Genomic DNA, 24,487 nt, shown 5'->3' on the forward strand with positions numbered 1-24,487 from the left:
GGGAAACAACACGTTGAAACTACTGCGCTTGTTCTCTATCTGCTGGTTGATAGTGAATCTTGTTGATGAAAAGACATTCTATATCTTTCGCAGAGCAATTTACTAGCCACATGGGATCATAACATGTATCTCTCGTATCTCCCCTCCTGCTCTGTAAGTAATTATGGCTTCGGTTGAAATACAACTATACACCCAACCAATGAAGCCTTTATAAAAGTCTTGTTCCATCTGAGGCATTGGAATTGTTTTCATTGTTCTCGGAGGCTTGACATTAAGGATAGTCTCTATAACACCGGTATCTGGATCTATCCTTTATACACGCTTTGGATGATGTGGCTTCCATTTACAAAATTCTTTCAATGACTCATACTTGAGGTAACCCCACATAGCCACATCATTCTTTCGAACAGGATAATCCAAACATCTTACCTTCGGTAACTCATCTACATCCCACCAAGGTAATGACATAATGTCATATAAACGTTCAAAGTATCGAACTCCGCATTCTCGTCTGATCGCATAAGCATTTACTTGCGGTAAGTAACCCCAACTGATAATGTCACCAAGAGATACGCTTCGATCACGCTCATAATACTTCAAAGGTCTTTTAAACTTTCTCTCATGACTCTTTCTGAACCACTTCGACCTATCTTCCTTTTCCATATCTTTTTGAACACTATCAAAGTTCTTTTCTTTCACTGCCTTAGTCACCTTTTGTCTCAATTCTTCTCTATTTTCTCAGCAAAGAACTCCATAAGTGTAGGATACTTAGAAGTATCTTCAACCACATCTTCATCATCCGTCCAGTCTTCAATTTCAACTCTGTCGTACTTATCAGCCTCTTCAACATACTTATACGTGTATTCAGGCTGTTGATTGATATCAAAAGACTCCAACTCTTCTTCAAAGTCGAACTTGAACTCAGGATCCACAGTATGCATCATTTCTCTGTAAACATCTACTCCCAAGATTAACTTTTCAGTATGTTCAACTATCTGAGTTTTACTGGACTCCCTCTTTCCACTTGCTTCCCCTGATTCTTCATTTACCGAATCATTCATCAGATCATCAACTGTTTTCTCATTGGAAGCTTCTGTAACTTTCAAACCTGTACCTCCCTGGGCATCATCTTTACCAGATCCATGACTTCTCGCAGAGAATACTTTTTCATCTTCTTCATCTTCCTCTTCATCCTCCTCTTCGTCATCTTCTTCATCACTGTTACCCATCAACTCTTCAAGATGTGTTTCATCCTCAAACAATCCAGATATTGCAGTGATAGGCTCAGGGTTATCAACAACCATTGAAGGAACAATCGATCTTTCAGTCACAGCTGAACTTCCTTCAACTCTTTTGCCTTTGTCTTTCATTTGCTCGTCTATTTTGGCTTGACGTTCAGCTCTGAGCTCTTCAACCTGCAGTTCTTCAAACTTTTGTTCTAACGATGTTCCAAGCATGCTTTCAACAACTTTGTTCAGCATATAGAACTCGTGATCTCTTAATGCTTTGGCTGCTTCAAATTCTTTGTTCTTCAACTTAAAGTATTCATTCTGTTCATCACGTCTAGCCTTTTCTTCTTCAAGTTCAGCAACTTTAACTTTCAAGATATCAATTTCTGATTGATCAGCATCAATCTTTTTCACCAACTCTTGATTTTCATTCTCTAACTTCTTCACACGCATCTCAAGAAGTCTTTCTCTATCAGACACTTTCTTATTATCAGCTGCCAGCCTCTTGTTCTCAGCAACAACTTCTTCAACTTTCTTTTCAACATTTCTGACTTGTGAAGTGTTGGCAAAATCAAAATCTCCAACATCTAAAAGATTATCCTGTGGAGTATAAAGACCTCTGCTAGATAAACCAGGTTGCATTTGGGTGAGTGGAGGTGTTTGAAATAGTTCTTGTGAGGTAACAAAAGGTTGTTGTGGTTGTGGTGTTTGATGAATAGGTGATGGTTGTCTTGGAGGTGTTGGTTGTTTAGGTGGTGAGAATTGTTGTGGTGGAGTAGGTTGTCGTGGTGGTGATTGGATAGGTGATTGTGGTGGTGTTGATTTATGTGGTGGTGTAGGTGGTTTCTTGGTTTGTTTCTTCTTTTTTAACATAGTCTTCAGTACTTTGATCTTTGGAGTAGCTTTGACAATCTTTGGAGAAACTACTTTCTTTCAACCTCCAGCTTTCTTTCTAACTCTTGTAGAAGATTGTGATCCTGAGACATGCTCTGGAGAAGGCACATAAACATCATCATCATCCTTTTCCTGTCTCTTTCTCTTTCTTAACAACTTTTCTTTTTCTATCTCTTCTTGAATTCTTTTTCGACTTTCAATCTCGTCAATACCATCATCTGAAGAACTTAATGAACTTGTTGTACTTTTATCTACATCGTCACCCTCAACATCATCAACAACCTTTTCTTTCTCTTTCTGTGCTTCAACATTTATAACTTGCTCAACATTAGCAACAATTTCTGGCCCTGTTTCCAAGACATCAGTATCAAATAACACATCAACATTAAATGGATCATCTGCTGTAGCTGCCACTTGTTCTTTCTCTGCAGTTACCACCGGACTATCTTCTTCCGGTTCATCAATCAAAGACATTGTTGCTGCTTTCTTTTGCTTCTTTCTAGGTTTTGATGACGATCCTTCACCTTCTTTAACAATAGGAGTGGCTTTCCTGCGTCGTCTCCCAGTTTCTTTCACATACCACTCATTCTTTGTGTTTTTGAACTCTGCAAGAACTTTCAACTCATCAGCATATGCCGCTTCTTTCATCTCATCTTCATTCCTCCAGTTCTGGTGTTCAACTGGATCTGGATCGACATAATTTGCATCTTTAATGGAACCAAAGAATACAACATCAACTTTTGGTTCTGGATGGTTCGGATGATATCTCACAAGCTGTTTGATAGAAACTTCATTCATGTGTGATTGCACCAATAAATCATCTTTTATATTTCTGTCGATCTCAGGATACGCATGATCAATCAGCATCTGAACGAACCTCGGATACGTCCAAGACTTGACCTTTGATGTAATGTTCTCGACCATGTAATGAAATATGATATGTGAAAAGTTATATTTCTTGTTTAACACCAATGCAGTCACCATATTCATTTGGTAGTCTCTCATTGCATCATAACCTCCTTTGGTGTGACTTAACGATATCAGAATACAATGAATCAAAAACTTGTAAGGCTTGGTAAACTTTGACTTCAAATAATTTGCGGCATTTAACGCTCCCTGATATCCCATCCTCAACATACACCCCTTCACCATTCTTTCTGGAAATCTCATTGGAGAATCTGCGTCATCAGGAAAATTAACCACTTCACGTATAAGAGCTTCAGTAACAAGAATCTTCTCCAACTTTCCATGTACTTCTACAACTGAAGAAATAACTTTATTCTGCTCATCGTATACGGCATTCTTCCAGAAACGTTCAATATGAGATCTATACAACGGTCTTTGATCAGTCAACGCCTTTTGAATGGGAATACGTCTCATGAACTCCAAAATACCACTGAAATTGACCAGTTCTGGATATTTTTGAACATCCAAATCACAACAGCTATTGTGAAGAGGATCAAACACCACATTAGACACCTGCAAATCACAAACACACTGAATCAGACACTTAGAAATTTTCAAACATTAAACTTTTACAAATGCACAATAAGCGAAACATCTTGATGAACATATAAGCGAAACACACAAGGAACTTATAAGCGGAACATGTTATGATCATTCAAGCGAAACATGTAATGACCATTTAAGCGAAACATAACATGAACATACAAGCGGGACCATGTGTTTAACAAACAAGCAAAAACATAACATGAACATACAAGCGAAACCACAAATGCACTTAAAGTGGAAACATCACTGCACAGATAAGCGAAACATCTGAAATGTAATCGTTTAAGCGAAACCCTCAATAAACACTTTAAATTTGATCAAATCCTAAAATTGAACTCACCCACCTGTTATTTTGACAAAACCGAGACTAGGGATATGTATTAATTTCAATTTTCACATTTCTATAACCCTAGATCTGAGATTGAAATATCTATGACTCGACATACACCATCAATCATCAAATTTGAAACAATTAAAACATAATATCATGATCTAGACATCAAAACAACTGCACATGATCATTTTCAAGCTTCAATTTCACATACACAAGCCAAATCTATGTTCAGTTCAAATATGAGTACCGACATATCAATTTAAGCATGATTTTGACCAAATTAAACGAAGACTTACCTTGCCCATGATTGTTCTACTAATAATGTAACAGAAACAGATGAAAACGGGCAGAATAACGCTTGAAAATGGTCGGAATACAGTTTCACTTCAAATCGCCGGTGAGAACTTGACTAATAAGCGAAAGGGTGAAAGTGACCGACAAGCGGAACCTCTGACATTATATATGTGATGAGGTTTCGCTTTTGTGACCATTGACACATAAGCGGAACCTCATACGAAGCTATAAGCGAAACCTCTGTGAAGCAGCCAAATAAGCGAAACCTTTGTTTTGGGTGACAAATAAGCGAAACTACTATCTTGTTTTCAAAAGTTTAACTTTTTGACATTTTTCAGATTGACCACCATCACACCCAGTTGACCAAGTCCAAGTCAATGACCTTGGTCAACTGTTTGATCCACCAAGTCCAAGTTAATGGCCTTGGATGATCAGATTTATGAAGTTTGCTGACGTTTCTTTCTGAAAGCAGTTCAAATGAATGAACTATTGAACATTTCAAACATTCACACACATTTTAACTTTCAAACAATATACCAATCACTGTATAGCAATCTCCAGCTTACCCATCCCTCATCAAAATACTGACATATTCTGCACATAGGCTTTGATCTTCCAATTCCCAACATCAGTTGTCGAAAAATAAGATGAGAAAAGAAAATCTTTTTGGATTTTAACTGGATAACCTGAAACTATGTACACACAATATTTTTGTGAGCGTGTTAGGGGATCATATCAGCTGCCGACCAGACACGAGCACTGTTAAGCTGTTTATTTCATACTAAGCTTTTAAACAATTCTCGTAGATTACTGATATATTGATCCTCTTAAATTCTCACAAAAATTTTCAATCTGTTCGGGATACTAAGTTAGTGTTTTAGGACTTAAACATTTACATGTGTCCCACCTCAGTATATACTCCCGTATCCAGACCCCAGTATTCAGTCTTACAGGTGAGTATACCACAGCTGATATCTGTTTAGGGGTAATTGCGAGGGCCGTGAGAGCTCAGGTCGATACTTCCGTATACGCAGAGAGATGACGGCTTCGACTTTAAGGTGTGTCCCCTTTAGAGGATCTTTTGTTTTCAACAGCAGCGACTATCAATTTTATTGTTTCATCAGCATGCTTAGGGCGAGCTTATATTTCAAAGCTTTTGCAGAAAGTATTATCCGGGAACTAGGTCAGTATTTCCATACAGCAGAAGTCCCGGGATAATACCCCAGATATCACTGAGTATAAAGACCTAGTATTTCAGAATACGGGACCTTTCAAACAGGATTTCAGGGGTTACCTATATATCCTGGAGGTGTTCCCCACGTAAACGCAAGTGAATTTTAGGTTTATATCCCAAACTGATCTACTAATTTTGTAAAAACCTATCAGCACATCTTTAGCGAGACTGCTTAAAAGCATTTTAAACACTACAAATCTTTAGCGTACTGTGTCCGTCTAGCTGATGTACTATCATTTCCCCTATTCTACACAACTCTTTTGGATTTTATGATTTTCTATTGTTTTTGTATTTTTTGATTTTATCATATTTTTGTAATTTTCTGTGAATATCTCCCCCTAAAACTAAAACATATTTTTGTGTTTTTGTTTTTATCGAAAAGCAGAAAATAAACTGTATAAAGGAAATTTGACAACACGACACAGGTTCGTGTCAGATCGCCGCCCAACTCGGCTTCACATTCGATTACCCTCCCAGATTGCAGATTCTTCATCCCGTTTAATTTCAAAATATAATAAAATCTCTTTTTGTCGAATGGTTTAGTGTAAAAATCCGCTTTCTGATCATCGGTGTTAACGTGTTCAATCCGAATTAACTTTTTCTCGTGACAATCACGGATAAAGTGATGACGGATTTCAATGTGTTTAGTTTTCGAATGGTGAACCGGATTTTTAGTAACATTAATGGCTGCTTCATTGTCCACGAAAATCGGTGTATCCAAGAATTGCAAACCGAAGTCGCGCATCTGCTGTTGGATCCAAAGGATCTGCGAGCAACAGCTAGAAGCTGAGACATACTCAGCCTCACATGTGGAGAGTGCTACTGCAGTTTGTTTCTTGCACTGCCAGGTGACAAGTCGAGTTCCGAAGAACTGGCACCCAGCAGTGGTGGACTTAGCATTCTGTTTACAGCTACCAAATCAGAATCAGCGAAACCAGACAAAGTAAAGTCACCCGATCGAGAGTACCACAAGCCGATGGGTGGGCAACCCTTCAAATACCGTAAAATAGTTTCACTATAGTCAGGTGTGACTGCTTCGGATTCGACTGATATCTGGCGCAGAGACACGTCGGGTACATGATGTCTGGACGGGAAGCTGTGAGATACATCAACGATCCGATGATTGATCGGTACAATGTCTCGTCCATCTTCACACCTTGCTCGTCGGGACAAATTCCATGATTCTGCGCGAGGGGGGTGGATGCAGGACTGCAATCTGTCATGTCAAACTTGTCGAGCACGTCCTTCACATATTTTGTTTGATGAATGAAGATTCCATCGGGCATTTGCTCCACCTGCAACCCGAGGAAGCACTTCATCTCCCCCATCGAACTCATCTCGAACTTCTTCTTCATTACCTTCTCAAACTCTTTGCAAAGGTCGTCGTTGGTGGATCCAAAAATGATATCGTCAACATATATCTGCACAATCAACAAGTGGCCTGCTTCTTCTTTGGTGAACAAAGTGCTATCTACTGTGCCTCTTGTGAACCCGTTGTCCAGCAAGTATGTCGAAAGCGTCTCGTACCAGGATCTCGGGGCCTGGTGAAGTCCGTATAGCGCTCTATCCAGTAGATACACCTTGTTTCTGTGCTGTGGGTCTGTGAACCCCGGCGGTTGCCCCACATACACTTCTTCTCTGATTGTGCCGTACAGGAAGGCAGATTTGACGTCAAGTTGATAAACTTTAAAATCTTTCCAAGACGCAAAGGCTAGAAAAATCCGAATTGCTTCAAGTCTTGCAACCGGTGCGTAAACTTTATCGTAATCTATTCCTTCCTGTTGACTGAAGCCTTGAACCACAAGTCGTGCCTTGTTTCTCACCACGACACCTCTGTCATCACGCTTACACTTAAAACCCCATTTTGTCTTGATTAACTTCTGATTCTTTGGCAGATCGACAAGTCTCCAGACGCCCAGCTTTTCGAACTGTTGCAGCTCTTCCTACATTGCATTCACCCAGCTATCTTCGGTCAATGCCTCTTTGTATGTTCTGGGCTCTATCTGCGAAATGAAACATTTAAGTGAGACTTCTTTCTGCATATCAGCAATAGAAGAGTAAAAACAAGTAAGAGCTTGATCTATTTGATGTCGGGTCTTGACTCCACTTTGTAGGTCACCAATGATCTGTTCTGAAGGGTGGTAAGACAACGTCCGTGGCATAACCGTGTCAGGCACAACTACTTCCGATTCCAATTCGAAATATCGAGATCAACGGCTTGATCCACAGCATCCTCTGAAGTATCATTTAGCTCATCGTCAAAGGTAGGAGCGGGTTCCTCCTTTGAGTCGTCAGAAATGTCAAATGACGGAGCTGGTTCCTCTGGTGGTTCGTGAATAGTTCCACTTGGTCCTGCTTCATTTTCGTGAGTACCCACGGTGGGTTGAGAAATTTCTAGCGGACTAGACACAGGCTCTTGTGAAGTATATTACTGATACTGGTACTGAAAAGCTAGTTCCTCATCACTTGGCTCGACAGGCAGTTGAAACGACTCCCAGAGTTTGTCATAATCGAATAGGAATCTTTGTCTGGGAAGTTGTGGCGATGGAGTGTGCTTCTGACAATCCACGTGTTGGACTTGAATCACCTTCCCCAGACATGGTACGAACACCCTCTTCAGCGGGCTTGCGTAACCTACAAAGAAACCCTCATTAGCTTTTGCTCCAAATTTACCATTTTCATCTATAAACGTGCAAGGTGAACCAAACGGTTCTAAAAACTCAAGATTTGGCTTGTAACGATGCAGCAACTCAAAGCAAGTCTTCTTGTATTTCTTGACAGTGAGAACTCTATTCAAAGTGTAACAGGCTGCTGAAACTGCTTCACTCCAGAAGTAGATTGGAAGCTTGGAATCGGCTAACATCGTACGGGATGTCTCGATCAGGGTCCGATTCTTTCGTTCAGCTACGCCATTTTGCTGTGGTGTGTATGGCGCACTGAATTCATGAAGAATTCGCTTCTCGTTACAGAACTCGTACATCTTGTTGTTCTTGAATTCCGTTCCGTTGTCGCTCCGAATCCTCCGGATTGGCAGTTTGTACACCGTTTCCATCTTTTTGAAAAGCATCATCAATGACTCGAATGTTTGATCTTTTTGTTCTAAGCACACAACCCATAAAAACCTCATAAAGTCGTCTGTCACCACCAGACAATATAAATCTCCGCGAATGCTCTTGACGTTGACAGGCCCGAAGAGATCCATGTGCAATCTCTCAAGAGGTAACCTGATAGAGTTGAGCATCTTCGGTGGATGTGACTTCCGAGTCTGCTTTCCCTTTTTACATGCAATACAATCATCAAGTAAGTGAAAGTTTTTCACATTAACACCCTCAACTAAATCATTATGTACTAAAAAATTCATTTTTCGCACGTGAATGTGACCCATTTTCCGGTGCCACATTATGGACTCCTTTTCAGTAGCTTTAGACTTGGTGACAAAACACTGTTTTTAATGAGTTGTTGGCGTTGCGACACTCATGTCCAAAATATAAAGATCATTTACCCGCGGAGCACGCAACAACACCAACTCATCAGGGATTTTAAACCCTGGTTTCAACACTAAACATTCAGATTTAGTAAAATGTACACTAAAATCTTTATCACAAATCTGTGATATACTCAGTAAGTTGTTTTCCAGCTCGACGATATAGTTCACTTTGTCAAATGAGATCACTCCGTTTGTAAGCGTTCCTTGACCGACTATTCTTCCTCCTTGATTCCCTGCAAACCCAACATAGCTTCCATTGATTGACTTAACATCATAAAGAAGAGCTAAAGTCCCAGTCATATGTCGTGAAGCTCCACTATCCATGATCCATCTTGATAGAATTGACTTGGGCAGCCCCTGCAACCAACAAAAACAATTTATTCAAACAATGAAGCCCATGATTTCTTTACTTCCGACACACTCCCGAACACAACATCACACTTTTCATTTGTTTTTGGAAAATCAAATGTGACATTTGAAACCTTCTTTTTCACAATTGTTTTAACATTGTTAGTTATTGGAGGAAATTCATCAAGAAACTTATCTACTTCATTTTCAAAATCAACCACATCATCTTTAAAAAGATTTGAATCATTTTTCAAAGCGTTCTCCATTTTCTTGACCTCAACCGACTGTCTCGATTTCGCGATCCAAGACTGATTTTCAAAAATTTTCGCCTTAGGGTAAAACTTTGAAGTCTTTCTAGTCTTAGAGGATTCGCCAATCTCGAAAATCGATTTCGGCTTATCCTCCGACTTCAACGATTCACCTCTTTTCAAAATACGGATCGGAGAAACCATTTCCTTTTTACCTTTTGAAACAACTGGTGATTTAGGTCGAAATTTTTGAACCATTTCTTTTTGAACATTTTGTTTTTGAACATTTGGTTTTTCAACCCTTGGTTTCTCAACCATTTGTTTTTGAACTGGTTTCTCAACAACATGTTTCTTAAACACTTTTTGACACTGTTTTGCCATATGTCCAATCTCGTTGCAGCGATAGCACACTCTTTTATCATACTCGATAAAAGTAGTATTGACTGTTTCTTCTTTAAGCTTCTGTGCTGCATTGAAATCGTCCACAACTTTTTGACTAAAAATATATTCCTTTTCAACCTCAGTACTAGGACCAGCAACAAAAACATCATCTATCTTTTCTTTTGGCTTAACCACTTGTTTAGCCATTTTCTTTTCAAACCCAATTCCTTTGTTTTTAAGATGATTTTTCTTGTTTTGACCTTTACCAACCCCATCTTTCTTTTCCGAACTTGTGGGACGTGAAGTAACAAACGATTTTTTCAGTTTCGAAAAGAATTCATTGTTATTGATTTCATTAACGTTCAATTCAACCAGTTTAAAAACTTTCTCGACATTTTCGATCTTGACATTCTGAAGCGGGTACTCGAAGTCGGAATAAAGTTTGTCAGTTCCAACCATAGTGTAAACCACCATGATCGGATCATCATTCGTACTCTTTTCCGATTTCGGTACATATCGATCTAAGAAATTTCCTTAGTCTTCAGAATCACTGACAGCCTTCTCAGAATGAGCCTTTTCAGATTTCTCACTTTCCTCATCCAACACCTGATCTATAACATTTTTGATAACTTGAGATTCGTTATCAGTGTCAGATGCAGTGAAAGTGATATCAATGCTGTCAGGTAAATCACTCTCAATCGTTTTCAGCTTAAGATTTAAAGCAGCTTCCACCCCCATCTGGATACTTCTAAGTGTAGTGATTCCACATTGGGGGTGGAACGCTCTTGAAAACAGGTGTAGCATGTGGCTGTTGAGGGATGATTTGTTCCAAAACATAAGACGAAGCCACATAGCTCATTAACTTTTTATCAATCCTGTCATTCTCTATCTTGGCCAATTCAAGTTCTTTTCTTAGTGACGCAATTGTGTCAAGATGATAATTGACTTCTTTTTGTTTATCAAACAGTGTAGCTTTAGCCAATTTAGTAGCTTTATCATTTTCGAAACTTTCTTTTTTAATCATCTTAATTGATCTTGCTAAGGTATCATAAGCTTCTTTTAATTGTTCAAGGTCAAACTTAATCATATCTGTATGATGTTTCAATTCCCGATACTTAGTGTCCTTTTCAAGACACTCCACACACGGTTGTAAACAACGTTGGCATGGCGTTTCGGAGATTGGAACAACTTTTTCATCAATCTTTTCATCACAATCATTTTTACCGACATGCTTTGACTCAGACACAGACTGTTTGACAGATTCGACCTCCTGAACTCCAGTTTCCTCTCTGTTAACCGACACCTTATCGACAGACTGTGACTCCTTGGGTTCTGAATCTACCTCTTTAAGCTTTCCCATTAGAGCTTTATCAGCAATGTCTTTCAGAACTTCTCCGGTCATCTCTTTAGACACGTCAATCACTTCTTCGACGGCTTCTTTCTTCTCCTCAAATCTAGGACAAGATCCGGTTCTTGGTTCCTCGAAATAACCTGCAAAAGAATCAAACACATTAGGAGGCATAACTGATTTCATAGTATAAACTAACTCCTCCTGTTGTGATTGATAATAGTATACTTCAGCGGCTATTTCCTCAACATCTATAACATTTTCCGTAGGAATCTCTTCAACAACTTCAGAAACAACTTCATCAACAATCTCCGGTTCAGTCACTACCTCAGAAATCTCAACAACCTTTGCCATCATGGCCTGATCATCTCTACCAGGGATATATTTATCCCAGCTAAAACCTGCAGCTACCTGTTCATCATCTAGGTTAACAATCAATGCCTTTTCAGGTTTGTTTTCTATCTGTGGCCTTTGAACAGTTTGCTGTTGGTTCGGTCGATGGTAGATTGCCTGTCGATAGTAATCATTGGTGAACGGGTTTTGGTGATTGTTGACTTCACGGTTTGGACACTCTCGTTTAAAGTGACCGCGTTCTTTACACTTGAAACACGTTACTTTCGACTTATCAAATCCCAACTTCTGATCCGGACCTGATAAACTGTTTCTTCCCGTGATTTCCATGAACCTTTGAGCACGACGAACTAGGCTTGCCATACACCATTTAATGTCAATCAGTTCAAGTTCCTCGGGGTCTATTTGGTCATAGTCCTCCTTTGTCATGTCCGGATTTCCAATTCTCCCCGCAACTAGACCTTCATATGCCTCGAGAACGGAAGCGAGTAGTGCAATATGTTGCTTCGCAGCAGTTTCGGTTATCTCGTTTCCATTTTTGATGTTCACTGCGATATTACACTGTACTCCAGAAACATACGCCTGATGATTAGATCCGGTAGAGCTTTGAGGCGAAGACTGTTCCTGAACTTTGACATTAGGCTCAAAATTCGCGAAAGGTGTAGAACTGCTTGATTGATGAGAACTTGATGTAGCATTTGAAGTGTTATCAGCACTGAATCCTGTTTGTATCTTTGGGCTTTGAAGATTACCAACTGAAGGACTGCCTTTGTAGTATAAAGATACGTCTTGTTGCATGCTAGCATAATTCATCTTCTTTATCTTCAACAACTCAAGCTCGTGGGCTTCGGTCTTTTCAAGAAATGAACTCAGATTGAGATTCACAAAATCAGAACTGTTTTTCAGCATCATAAGATACATTCCCCACTCATCATATGGAAGTGCATCACAAAGTTTATCAATCCATTCTTCATCTGTTTTTTCAATTTCTAATCTTTTCATTTCAACTACAAGGTGGCAATATCTTTCGATTAACTGTTTTGTTGACTCTCCTTTCATCCCAGTAAAAATATCGAATTCTTTTTTATAAACGCCTTTTTGCTCTTGATCATAGAAACACTTCCTTTAAACTTCAGTTGTAGCGCTTGCCAAATTGACTGAGAACTTTCGTCATGTTGTAGCAATACGAGGATGTCTTCTTTAATGGCTTGCTGCAAGATGCTCACCATTTTCTTTTCAGCTTTAAACTCTGTCTATTCAGTATCTGTAAGACTTCCAATATGTTTAACCATCCTGAGCCCATCAACTGGAGGTACGTATTTCTTTTCGATCTTCATCCAACACTCGAAATGGTTGGCCTGAACCCAGTTTTTAAATCTTCCGGACCATCCAGCATATTCATCAAAGCTCATTAGTTTGGGTGGCTTTTGCATTGTTCCCAATTCATTTTCCATGTTGACATTCTGTACGATACTAGCTGGACTTTGGATAGCCGCACCACTTCCTGCAAACATGTTGAAAAATTCTTGATTATCCATTTTTAGTGACAAATCTCAAACACACACTAAGTTTCCAATACTTGATTGCGTACAAAACGGACTAAATGCTCAAAACACAGATTTATCACTAACACAGGTCAAATAAGCGAAACCAAACACCAAGTGTACTTATAAGCGAAACCACTCAGTTGTTCAAATAAGCGAAACCAAGAGATGTACAACCAAGCGAAACTACACAATGATCTCAAAAGCGGAACTATTTCAAGACTGATAAGCGAACCCTTCAAGCGAAACCTCAGCACAAACGTTTGAAGCGGAACCTATAAGCGAAACCTACAAGACTAATAAGCGAAACCCTTCAAGCGAAACCTCAGCAAAGACATTTGAAGCGGAACCTATGAGCGAAACCTTCTAAAATGTCACAATAAGCGGAACTCCACAAGCGAAACCTCTGAAAATGGCATTTGAAGCGAAACCTTTTGAGCGAAACTTTGAATTTCCAGGTCCAAATAAGCGAAACCTCTAGGGTGACACACAAGCGGAACCTATTCTCGAGCCATTTTAGGTTATTTTTGAGCTGATTTAAGGTCTGAGCTTTTCAAGGGTTTATTATTAGGTACTTTTACACAGTATGTCCAATTCTCAGTCCATTTTATCCGGCCAAACTGTCAGAAACTCACAAAGTGCTTGAAAAATGCCTTGATTCGGGTCAACTACCTCACAACTGGCTCTGATACCAATTGTAGGATCGAGTTTGTCCTTCGTTTGAGACAATCGGAGCTAGCACCTACCGAATATGTAGCGGAAATACATATTTGGCATGAATCAAAGCAAAAACTGTAGAAGAAATGAGTAGAAACAGAAGAGATACACTTTAACACCGTTTTCTCATTCAACTTTCATGAAATACAAGGTCAGCAGGTCGGCTACACTTGTGACATCAACGTTCCAAATGAGAAAACACTTGGGGTTTATATAGGTGAGATAGTTCCGCTTGAATGGTCATGACCATATAAGCGAAACCTTATCAAGTAATTCCGCTTATATGGCATATGTCCATTCAAGCGAAACCTCAACATGAAAAACATACAATTTCACCTTTAACCCCTGTACAATACATAATTAACCAAAATAGACCCTATACATTAATCAACTACAACTAAGACGCAGGCTTTAGACATTATGCACCAACAATTTCCAATTTTTCAGAAGAACGCTAACGTCATAACAAACAACCCTAAGAAAATAACAAAACCGAACATTTCACACAGAAAATCAGATCTTATAACAAACACTAACAGACCTCAACATATGCAACAACTCCTCTGATTAACCTATGTTCTCCGTCGCCGCCACATGTCTGTCGGAACCGCATTTGAGCTTAGTTGTCCTTCTTAATGGTCTTGCTGAAGTGAATCGTTATGGATTAGGGTTTGGGAAAACGAAATTGGGATTGGGTTTGGTGTCGAAGTATTCTCTCGGTCTCCGATCTACCGGTTGACACCAATTTTTATGATTTTGGTGGATTCTTTCGTTGGAAATCTGGATTTGAGAGAGAGTATTAAAATCACCAGACAGAAGAGAGAGAAGAAGAAATATGGAGTAATGGATTGAAAGAACTTATATGGATATGGTTTGAATTTTAAATCTGGAGCCAAGATTTTGAATTTTGAATCTGATCAGAGGTTTGAATTTTGAATAAACATCAGAGGTTTCAATTACCCTCCCATTTGAATGAAACATCAGTGGTTCGAACATCAGTGGTTGTTTTGTATGAACATCAGTGGTTGGGCAGACCTTTGAAAAGGTGAATGTGGGCCACATTTGAATTTTAAAGTGAGGTAGTGGTTTGAATTTATGATGTCACCATGCTTTCTCTTTGGCTTCCACCTCATTGTTGCTGACATTAGAAAAGCCTTGTTGGACATGCTCTCTAGCTGACACATCAGCTTTTCTTATGTCACTTGGATTTCTCCTTTTATAGAAAGTATAGATAGATTTAAATATTTTTTTACTTTTATCTTAGAAAAATATATTTTTACTTTTATCTTAGGGAAAAATGTTCTTAAAAATATGATTCAAATTCTTAATATATGGTACATGGAAAGGGGTTGAAAAACAGAACGGAGATGTTAAAAGGTACGTCGATTGGGTTGCAGTTGAAGCGAGACTTTGCAATAAAATTTAAATAGATAATGGCTTTAATGAAACAACAAGTATGTGCGCCAATTCTCCTTTGTTTTCTTATGTTCAGCCCAACATTTTCCCTTTACTCTTTGTGTTTGCAGCCCAGCTACCCTACCTCAATTTGTTCGGCCCCCAGGCCCAAGATCCTTCCTAAACCACCCCCAACAAGGAACCCCATTATGTTACTTAGGGGAGGCGGGGCGGTCCGTGATGGATCCCCCGTCACACGTTAAACCACCACAAACACCGCCGCCACTATATATATCACGCGTTAAATTTGAAACGCGTTGAAATGTTCACGCATTGAAAAGTTGAAAAAATTCGAACGTTGTTGTTTTTGACCGTTGCATAACGGTAATATTCAATAAAAAAAAAAAATCTTTAAACCCTTTATCTACTTATATCTCCATTTTAAACCATTTTACACACCAATCTACATCTTTAAACCATTTTAAACCCATTTCACACAATCTACATCTTTCTCAAATGGAGTTCCCTACGGATTCGACGTTTCCGATGTCTAGCGATAGCGATACCGAGTCGTCTTCCGACAATGAGACGCTAAAATATTTTGTGTCGGTGTATAACGAACTTGATGCCGAGTCGTCCCGCCCAAAGAAGAAGATGGTAGACCGTGATCGTATACGTGCCAACGAAGTGTTAATGAACGGTTATTTTGTGGAAAATCCGCTCTACAATGCCGAAACGTTAAAGATCGGTTTCGTTTACCCAAAGAATTATTTTTAAAGATTGTTGGAGACATCGAAGCAAGCGAGGAATGGTTTCAAGAACATTACGATGCGAGGGGCAAACCAAGTTTCACGCCGATACAAAAATGCACGTACGCCATTCGCCAACTAGCGACAGGTTACCTTCCCGATCAATATGATGAATACCTAGCTATGTCGGCCAGAACTTCACGTGAATGTTTGCAATTTTTTGCAACGCGGTCATTAAGTTGTATGCTAAAAGTTTTTACGTAAACCGACGAGCCATGACATCTCACGTATTTAAGCCGCACATGAGGCTAGATGGCATTTTCCCGGGATGCTCGGTAGCATCGATTGTACACATATCGAGTGGAAAAATTGTCTAAGAGAGTTGCGAGGGGCATATGTTAGGGGAGACATCAAAAGACCAACCATCATACTAGAAGCGGTGGCGACGAATGATTTATGGATTTGGCATTCGTATTTCGGTGTTCCAGGTTCAAACAACGACATCAATGTGTTAAACACGTCGCCGTTGTTTCAAATCATAACGGATGGTACCGCACCTTCCACTCCTTTCTATGTTAACGGTCGACATTACAAACGAGGGTTTTTTCTTGTGGATGGTATCTACCCGTCATGGTCTGTTTTTGTGAAAGCTCCCTCATTTCCTGTCGAGCCTTGACAGACCGTATCGTCCCGATCAATCAAAACCCCAATTAACCTAGGTAGCTAGGGTAAGTCGAGTATCGTATCCATGAAGAGCATGTGGTCAGTATCGCACGACCTGTTCGACTAGTTAGACTATTTACAAAAAAATATTCAAAATAATTATGAAGTTTGCTAATTTTCATTTTAAAAGTTTGTTTAAAATAATTATAAAAAATGATTAACTAAAATGGGTAAAAATAATAATTTGAAACAAGGTTCACACGCGGTTCGACAACTGCAAGACCTAGGGTTCCTACACTTAGACTTAATTTAGTTGCGTTTGATTATTAACGGATTTAGTGTTACGTGACTTAGGTGCCAAGAGCTATCAACATCATAGACAACGGACCGCACTGCACTTCGTTACCAAGAACATGTAAATCCTAACCTATACCAAGGCATAATTGCACATATTCATTTCACAAAGTCAAATTTCATAACTCATTTGACAATCCATGAATCCAATACAAATGCAAGACAATTACTACAAGTTTTAAAAGGTTAAGCACAACTAGTCACAAATTAAATCATAAAGACAAATGTCAAAACCCTAAAATCTTACAAAGTCTACACCGTGATGAAATCCTAGAAGATTAGCCGCGCATAACGTTTCAAGATCGTCACCTAAATTTTTTTTTTTTCTCATGAATTCCGTTCCGAACAGCCAAGGGCGCTGCCTTTCTGTCGTAAGTTGTCCCTCTTAAACTGTCGTCTGCCAACTCCCCTCATTATGCCCTTGTGATTTGTAATAGGTCGGTTTTTTTTATTCTTGGCCCATGGCGCACTCTGCAGCCCAATTTAAATTGGTGTGATGTCCAATTAATGCTTTTGTTTTGTAACCTGCCATACAATTCCACCATCAATTAAACTTGACTATTAAAATCAAATTAATCAAAATCTCAAAATTCATTTATATTTATCATGTGATGTTACGTAATTCTTTCCAACCCAAATCAATTAATTCTACATTTTATATGATAACTCTAGTTTATAAATATTATATTGTTAAGTCATTAGAGATTTCATGGATTTCATTGTTTTAGCATGTTTTATTTTGAAACGTACAAAATTTGAAAACGTATTAAACTAATATATTTTGTTACTAATATCTGTGCATTTTTATTAAGCTTATTATTCTATAACATGTACCTAAAATACACCCATCAAGCCTAAAGAAATCGTGTTCAAAAAATTGCAAGAATCGGCAAGAAAAGATGTTGAGAGGGCATTTGGTGTTTTAAAGGGTAGATCGGGTATACTACACCGGCCGGTTCGTGCGATGAACAAGAAAACAATACATAGCATAGTGTATGCATGTATCATATTGCACAATATGATGATCAAAGAAGACGGACATGCAATATCCCCGGATTGGGTGCCGGATCCTCCTACACAAGTTCAAGTTCCACAAAATATCCAACAAGAATTGTGGAATGAAGAAACTCACTTTCGGTTGAGATACGATTTAATCGAACTAGTAGATACTCTAGGTTTGGAGTTTCATGAGTCGGACGAGGAGTAGGTTTTTTTTTTTTTTTTAAATTGTAGTCTAAAATATTTCCAGTATGTTAAATTGAAGTAGTATGTTTTAATTTTAATGAAATTTATAATTTTAGTGTTTTATTGTTAATTTGTAATTTAAAATAAAAAATTAAAAAAATTTGTGAGTGATGGAATTCTATCACTAGTGACCACCCCCACTACATTTCTATCACTAGTGATAGAATAGTGAATGATGACATGGCATGAGTTGATTGGATATTAGGAGTGATAGAATTCTATCACTAGTGACCACCCCCACTCCCCTCCCCCCCCCCCCCCCCCCCCCGGTTATATTGTTGCATGTTCTTCATAACTACCCCAACACTAAAGAAAATAGTTAAAGAAGGAACATTTGGGACGTTAAAAAAGTACCGCATGAAGAGATTGATTTGCTAAAAGAGGTCTTGATTCCTCGTGATGGGTGATGTGAAGTGAATCCTTCAAATGGGTATTTTGGGAAAGTTTTTGATGATGAATCAGGTCAAATTAAAGGTTGAAAACAGATTAAAGGGTTTTTGCAATGTTTTTAGATTGGCTTTTTTTTACTGTTTTGTTATATTCTGATAAAATTGTCATAAGATTCAGTTTTACAAACATATAAGGGTATACGGGGCATTCTCGGTGACCCCATGCGGTGACCCAAATCCCAGCTCGGAAACACCGCCGCCATCACCGCGGTGACCGAAATCGGCGAGCAAGGTCGGGCATATTCACCGATGAGGGGATCGATGTTTAAACGACTATATAGCCGTTATACATTAAAAAAAATTCCTAACCCCTATAAATACTATCTCTTTAATCTATCACTTAATGAAATGTCTTTTATTAAATTTTATTTAATTTTTATTAATATTTTTTTAAGTTATAAACATGCATAATTACAACAAATAAAAAAAACAAAAAAACAAGTCCCCTAAGGAGTGCCGCCATCAAATTGAGGGTGTGAGGGAAGTTTAAAAGAGAAGTTGACGTGGCATAACTTGATTGGGTGTGTGTAAGAGAGGGGACTCCCCTAAGACTTAAGAGGGGAGTGCCCCTCTCACCCTAAATATTGGTTCAAACCCAACTGTCTAAAGCCTGTTTTTGTTCAACCAATTCTACCGTTTGTAGTTTCTAACTAATTTACGAGTTTATTTCCATCACAGGCCCTTGGGGATACATAAAAGGTCAATAATATCATAATTTCGTAGAAAGCTCCAATTTGACTAGTTCACCACTTTTTAATGTCAAAAGTCACCTGGGGTCTACGTCTCTTTCCGGGAAGAAGAAGAAATATCAATCAATCATTTGTGTCTTTATTTGATAATAAATATACTATTTGCTTGTTTTCACACCATTATCTATATAACTATGATCATATATTAGGTGATGATACTACCCAGACTCTAATCCTAGTTCATACCTTTAACCATGTCTTTTACTACCATTCATCTGGTTGAATCCACTTCCTCATATTTGCCACAACTGTGCCGTCAGTTTTCCTTGTCTGAGATTGAACTTGCGACCCAAAACTTTGATGAGTCGTTGGTGATCGGATGTGGGGGATTTGGCAAAGTTTACAGAGGAACCATCACTTATGGAGAAATACATTTGGATGCTGCAATTAAGCGACTGGAATCAGGTTCTAATCAAGGAGCAGTAGAATTTTGGGCTGAAATTAAGATGCTCTCGAAATTAAGGCACTCTCATTTGGTATCTTTGATTGGTTACTGTAACGATGGGCAAGAGATGATTCTTGTGTATGATTATATGCCTAATGGAACTCTTGCAGATAATCTCCACAAGTGTCGTGCTCCTCTAACTTGGGTGCGAAGACTTAAGATATGTATAGGGGCCGCTCGTTAGATTACCTTCACACTGGTACCGGTATCAAGCATGGAATTATACATAGGGATGTTAAGAGCACAAATATATTGTTAGATGTCAATTGGGCAGCAAAGATTTCTGACTTCGGGTTGTCCAAAATTGGTCCAACGAATCAGCCTACAACGTATGTCAACACTTTTGTTAAAGGTACATTTGGATATCTGGATCCAGATTACTTTCAAACAGGTAGGCTAACTCGAAAGTCTGATGTGTATGCCTTTGGGGTGGTACTGTTTGAAGTCTTATGTGGGAAACAAGCAGTAGATAGAAGTATTGATGAAGAACGTTGGGGTTTGGCAACATGGGCTCAAGACTCCATTAAAGAAGGAAGGCTAAATCAGATCGATGAGCCGAATATAAAGGGGAGAATATCCCCTAAATGTTTAAAGCAGTTTGCCCTACTCGCTGACCGGTGTTTGCACAGCCGTCCCAAGCAACGTCCTACAATGGCCGAGGTTGTGGTGGGTCTTGAGTCTATCCTAGCCTTACAGGAGAAAACCGAGACTACATTGCTCATCAAACATGCTGGCAGACGGGTACCAACATTTCTCTTTCCATCCATTTGGGAAAAGTCAGGTATGTATTATATTCTCTTTAGATTTTCTGTGTTTAATTGTATTTTTTCACTACAGAAGTATTAGCAAAAGAAATGCAATATTCTGTTAAATTAAATTATGATAGCTTGTAGATGGGAGGAAGATTGTTCTTTTACATAACAGTATTTTAGTGATAAATAACTTAAAGTTGTTAATAGAACGATTTGAGGATGTTTTATGCATTTTGGATGATCATTCCCTTTCTTCCTTCATTTTCATTTCTAGCTAACAGCTACTTATTTGTTTAACTCTCAGTTGGAGGTACAAGTTTAAAATCCCTGGATCGATACCTCTACACTATTGGCGGTGAAGACCGAATAATACACCGGTTTGATTTTAATACAATCATTTATGCAACTGAAAACTTCTCTGAAGACAATGAGATTTTTTCCAGCAGATTTGAGTCCACCCTGTACAAGGTATCCATAATTACATATGTACTTTCACGTTTGAAAGGTTTAAACCGCTATTTGCTGTAAGCTCCTGCATGATTTCTCTTTCAGGGACAACTACAAAATGGACAGGATATAACAATCGCTCAATTTTCTGATACAAGGGTATACGAAGACTGTATGAATGAAGCATCAATACTTGTAAGGTTTAAACATGAAAATGTGATTCAGTTTCTTGGGTATTACATTCATGGAAGAAAGGGGTACCTCCTCTATGACTTTGCACCTTATGCAACTCTGGAAGGCTTGATTTCTGGTAATTGCTTGATTCAACAAAGTCCACACTGCAACTCTTGGGAACTCCTGATAGAGTTTGAGACCATGCAATTAGTGTTGTTATCTGGCTTTTGTTAAATCAGACCTTGTCAAATATCTGATTTGTAATCTGTGTTTGTAGATCCTAAGTGTAATGTTTTGGACTGGAGTAAACGGTACAACATAATCCTAGGTATAGCCAGGGCACTTGTGTACCTTCACAATTATGCTCCCACTCGGATCATACATCGTGTCGTGAGCCCTTCAAACATCGTTTTAGATGGAAGTTTTAACCCCAAACTGTCAGGTTTTGGTTTAGCAACCGCAGTCAACGAAACTGACTGCATTCGTGTTTATTTGATTCGTGGGACCTAGTAAGTACATAATAATTCACTTAAGAATTGTCATATTTTTAATCTCATGCTTGTCTGTTGAAGTCCTTAAGATATTTTGTAAAGAATCCATTGGATCTAATGAATGAGTTCCAGATTAGAGTTTTTCATATGGATGCATGTTTCTCTTCCTATGTCTTTTTTTTTAATTCTAATCATTTGTATTGTTGGCCCCATGTGACAGCGGATATATGGCACCTTAATACAAAATCGACGCATGTGTGTCAACCAAGACAGATGTCTTTAGTTTTGGTGTGTTGATTTTGGAAATTATAACTGGACAAAGATCACACGATTTATCACGCTTTGACGAGGCTATGCTTTTTAATTATGTAAGATTAGATTAGGTTATGTGATGGCACACTTGTGTTTGTATAATCTGTATTCTAGAAAATATATGCATTCCAACTTCTTGAATCAAACTCATCACTTCCTAAGCACATTAACTTTAATTTCAAAGTATATATAACCGACTTTTTTTTCTCTCTCTCTCTCTCTATATATATATATATAGTTAATTAAATTGCATTTTGGTATTTTATCATTTTTGTTTTGTTGTTCTAATTAATAGTTAAAATACTCAACTCTATTGTGGCATGTATAATTGTCATAGGTCAAGAGAAATTGAGTGAAAGGAACATTGCCAGATATAATTGGTCCGAGAATTGATGGCGATCCAGTTTTGATGACAAAACTCATTGAGCTTGGGTTATTATGTGTTCAAAGAGATGTTGCAGTTAGGCCAACAATGGAGGAAGTTGTTGATATGTTGCTTGGAAGCTCATCTCTAACTCCCCATGTGTTGGAAATGCTAAAAAGGATGATCAATGGAGAGGCTCAGACAGATAGTGGGAGTCTCTGTGTAAGGGATAGGGCAGATAGCGTAAGACAAGATATTATATAAATATATTAAATGTCCATTATTATCATTTATCTATATTATTTAAGCTAGTCTAAGATCCCATGAGTTTCGCGGGTGGCTTAACACAAATATATAACTTAAACTTGTTGAAATAATCATTTGAAAGAAATAAACGTTCAAGTAACGAAATCCTTCCCTCTACCCGCGGGTACGTAATGTATCAAACGAAGTTACAAAACAAACACACTATTTTTACGGTCCAATTAAAAATGGTATACAAAACTAACCAACATCTGCAACAAAACATGAATAACTATTGTTATAGTCAATAAAAAGAAAACACAAACATGTTTCAAAGTAAGAGAAGCAAAGAGGACAGGTGAGTTAAGCTAAAGGGTCAATACGGTCTTTTCAAAAAGCATCAATTTGGTATGGGTCAAAATAGGTTCTGAAAAAAATAGGCAGCGGCCGCATTGACAAAAGTGATGACTTGTAGGTGTTGGCGTTGGATGGTGCTAGCCCATATGGATTTGTTCTAATAGGCATATGCCATTGATAGCACACCTCTAGCATTGTGCTAAAAAACCCAAAGCAAACATCAACCAAATGAATATAAAAACCCACACGCTTTAAGTAATAAGCACATTTATATAATTATAAATCAAATTTCACCTCTTGAGACTTGTGTATCTCGTCATTAAAGTTTTTGTCCCAAAAACTTGTCCCTCCTTTGCCTGTCCCGATAGGATCTCCGCCTTCGATCATAAATCCCTTTATATTTCCGTGGAAAATGGTGCCATCATAGTATCCACTTGTACATAATGCAAGAGGATTCTATTGGCATCAAGCAATACCATTAATGTCAATGAATGATATGATATATGATAGGGCGGGAGTTCGCTACAAAGTTCATAGTTCTACGCTGGTGTGTTTGAAGTTTTTATGGACTGTTAGAGTTTGGATATTGTGCTTTAGTGCTCTTCAACCTGTTATTTGCGGGTTTTGAATGTGTTTTATGGCTTAAATTGTGGTGTTTTATAACTTTGTACACTTTGTAGGAAAAATGAACTTTGTAGCCGAACCCCACCATATATATATATATATATATATATATATATATATATATATATATGCGAAGTGGGTGAACAAATCTTGGCCATTGATCTACACACGTGTATGGTCAGGATCTCATCATCAAATCGTAAAATACACTAGTGTATTTCAACATCAAATGCTGGTCATTGATCTACACACGTATATGGCCAGGATTAGTTCACTCAGTTCGCAAGTTACACTAGTGTTCACTCTTGAACCTAGTCCTATATATATATATATATATATATATATAGTGGAGGGTTCAAATGAGAAGAAATTTTTTGTAAGAATAAAAAAGAATAAACTTCAACCAATAATAATGCTTCATTTTACTTCATTTAATTTTTGTATTTAATATGGGTGTAAGGGTATATTAGTAAAATTAGATAGATCATTAATTGTTAGTCTTCCTTTTTGATAGCTAACTAAATTAAATTTGTAACTTATTTTCAAAAAAAAAATATATTTTTTCAAAGAAGAAAAAATTTAATTTAAAGTGTAGGATAAATTATGAGGTGTGTAGGATGAATTACGAGTTGTGTAGGATAAATTTTAGTATGTATAGGATAAATTTCAAAAACGTGTAGAATAAATTTTGATGTGTCTAGGCAAAAATTTTAGTGTGGAGGATGATAGTCTTAGTGACTAATTAATTAGTCA

General features: G+C 38.1%; 2 protein-coding genes across 2 annotated transcripts; one reads left to right on the plus strand and one right to left on the minus strand.

The window, feature by feature from the left end:
- Positions 1–719: 719 nt before the first annotated feature.
- On the minus strand, positions 720–2,102 carry LOC110924325 (MAP7 domain-containing protein 1-like). The gene is made up of 2 exons (XM_022168346.1): positions 1,226–2,102; positions 720–1,129 (listed from the first exon to the last, which is right to left on the minus strand). The coding sequence occupies exons 1-2, from the start codon at positions 2,100–2,102 to the stop codon at positions 720–722; spliced, it is 1,287 nt and encodes a 428-aa protein (XP_022024038.1).
- A 17,568-nt stretch (positions 2,103–19,670) lies between these two features.
- On the plus strand, positions 19,671–22,292 carry LOC110922612 (receptor-like protein kinase ANXUR2). Its single transcript, XM_022166879.2, is given in 6 exon segments — positions 19,671–20,149; positions 20,152–20,751; positions 21,027–21,190; positions 21,275–21,479; positions 21,621–21,852; positions 22,055–22,292. Coding segments are annotated over 6 exon segments (1,650 nt in total). The 5' UTR covers positions 19,671–19,719; the 3' UTR covers positions 22,074–22,292.
- The last annotated feature ends 2,195 nt before the right edge of the window (positions 22,293–24,487 follow it).

The sequence above is a fragment of the Helianthus annuus genome, chromosome 17 (assembly GCF_002127325.2).
Source record: "Helianthus annuus cultivar XRQ/B chromosome 17, HanXRQr2.0-SUNRISE, whole genome shotgun sequence".
NCBI classification, from domain to species: domain Eukaryota; kingdom Viridiplantae; phylum Streptophyta; class Magnoliopsida; order Asterales; family Asteraceae; genus Helianthus; species Helianthus annuus.

Coding starts and splice junctions, on each gene's coding strand:
- LOC110924325 (XM_022168346.1), bottom strand. CDS start 2,102: ATGTTAAAAAAGAAGAAACAAACCAAGAAACCACCTACACCACCACAT. Junction 1,130..1,225: donor ACATCTTGAAGAGTTGATGG/GTAACAGTGATG, acceptor GATCTGGTAAAG/ATGATGCCCAGGGAGGTACA.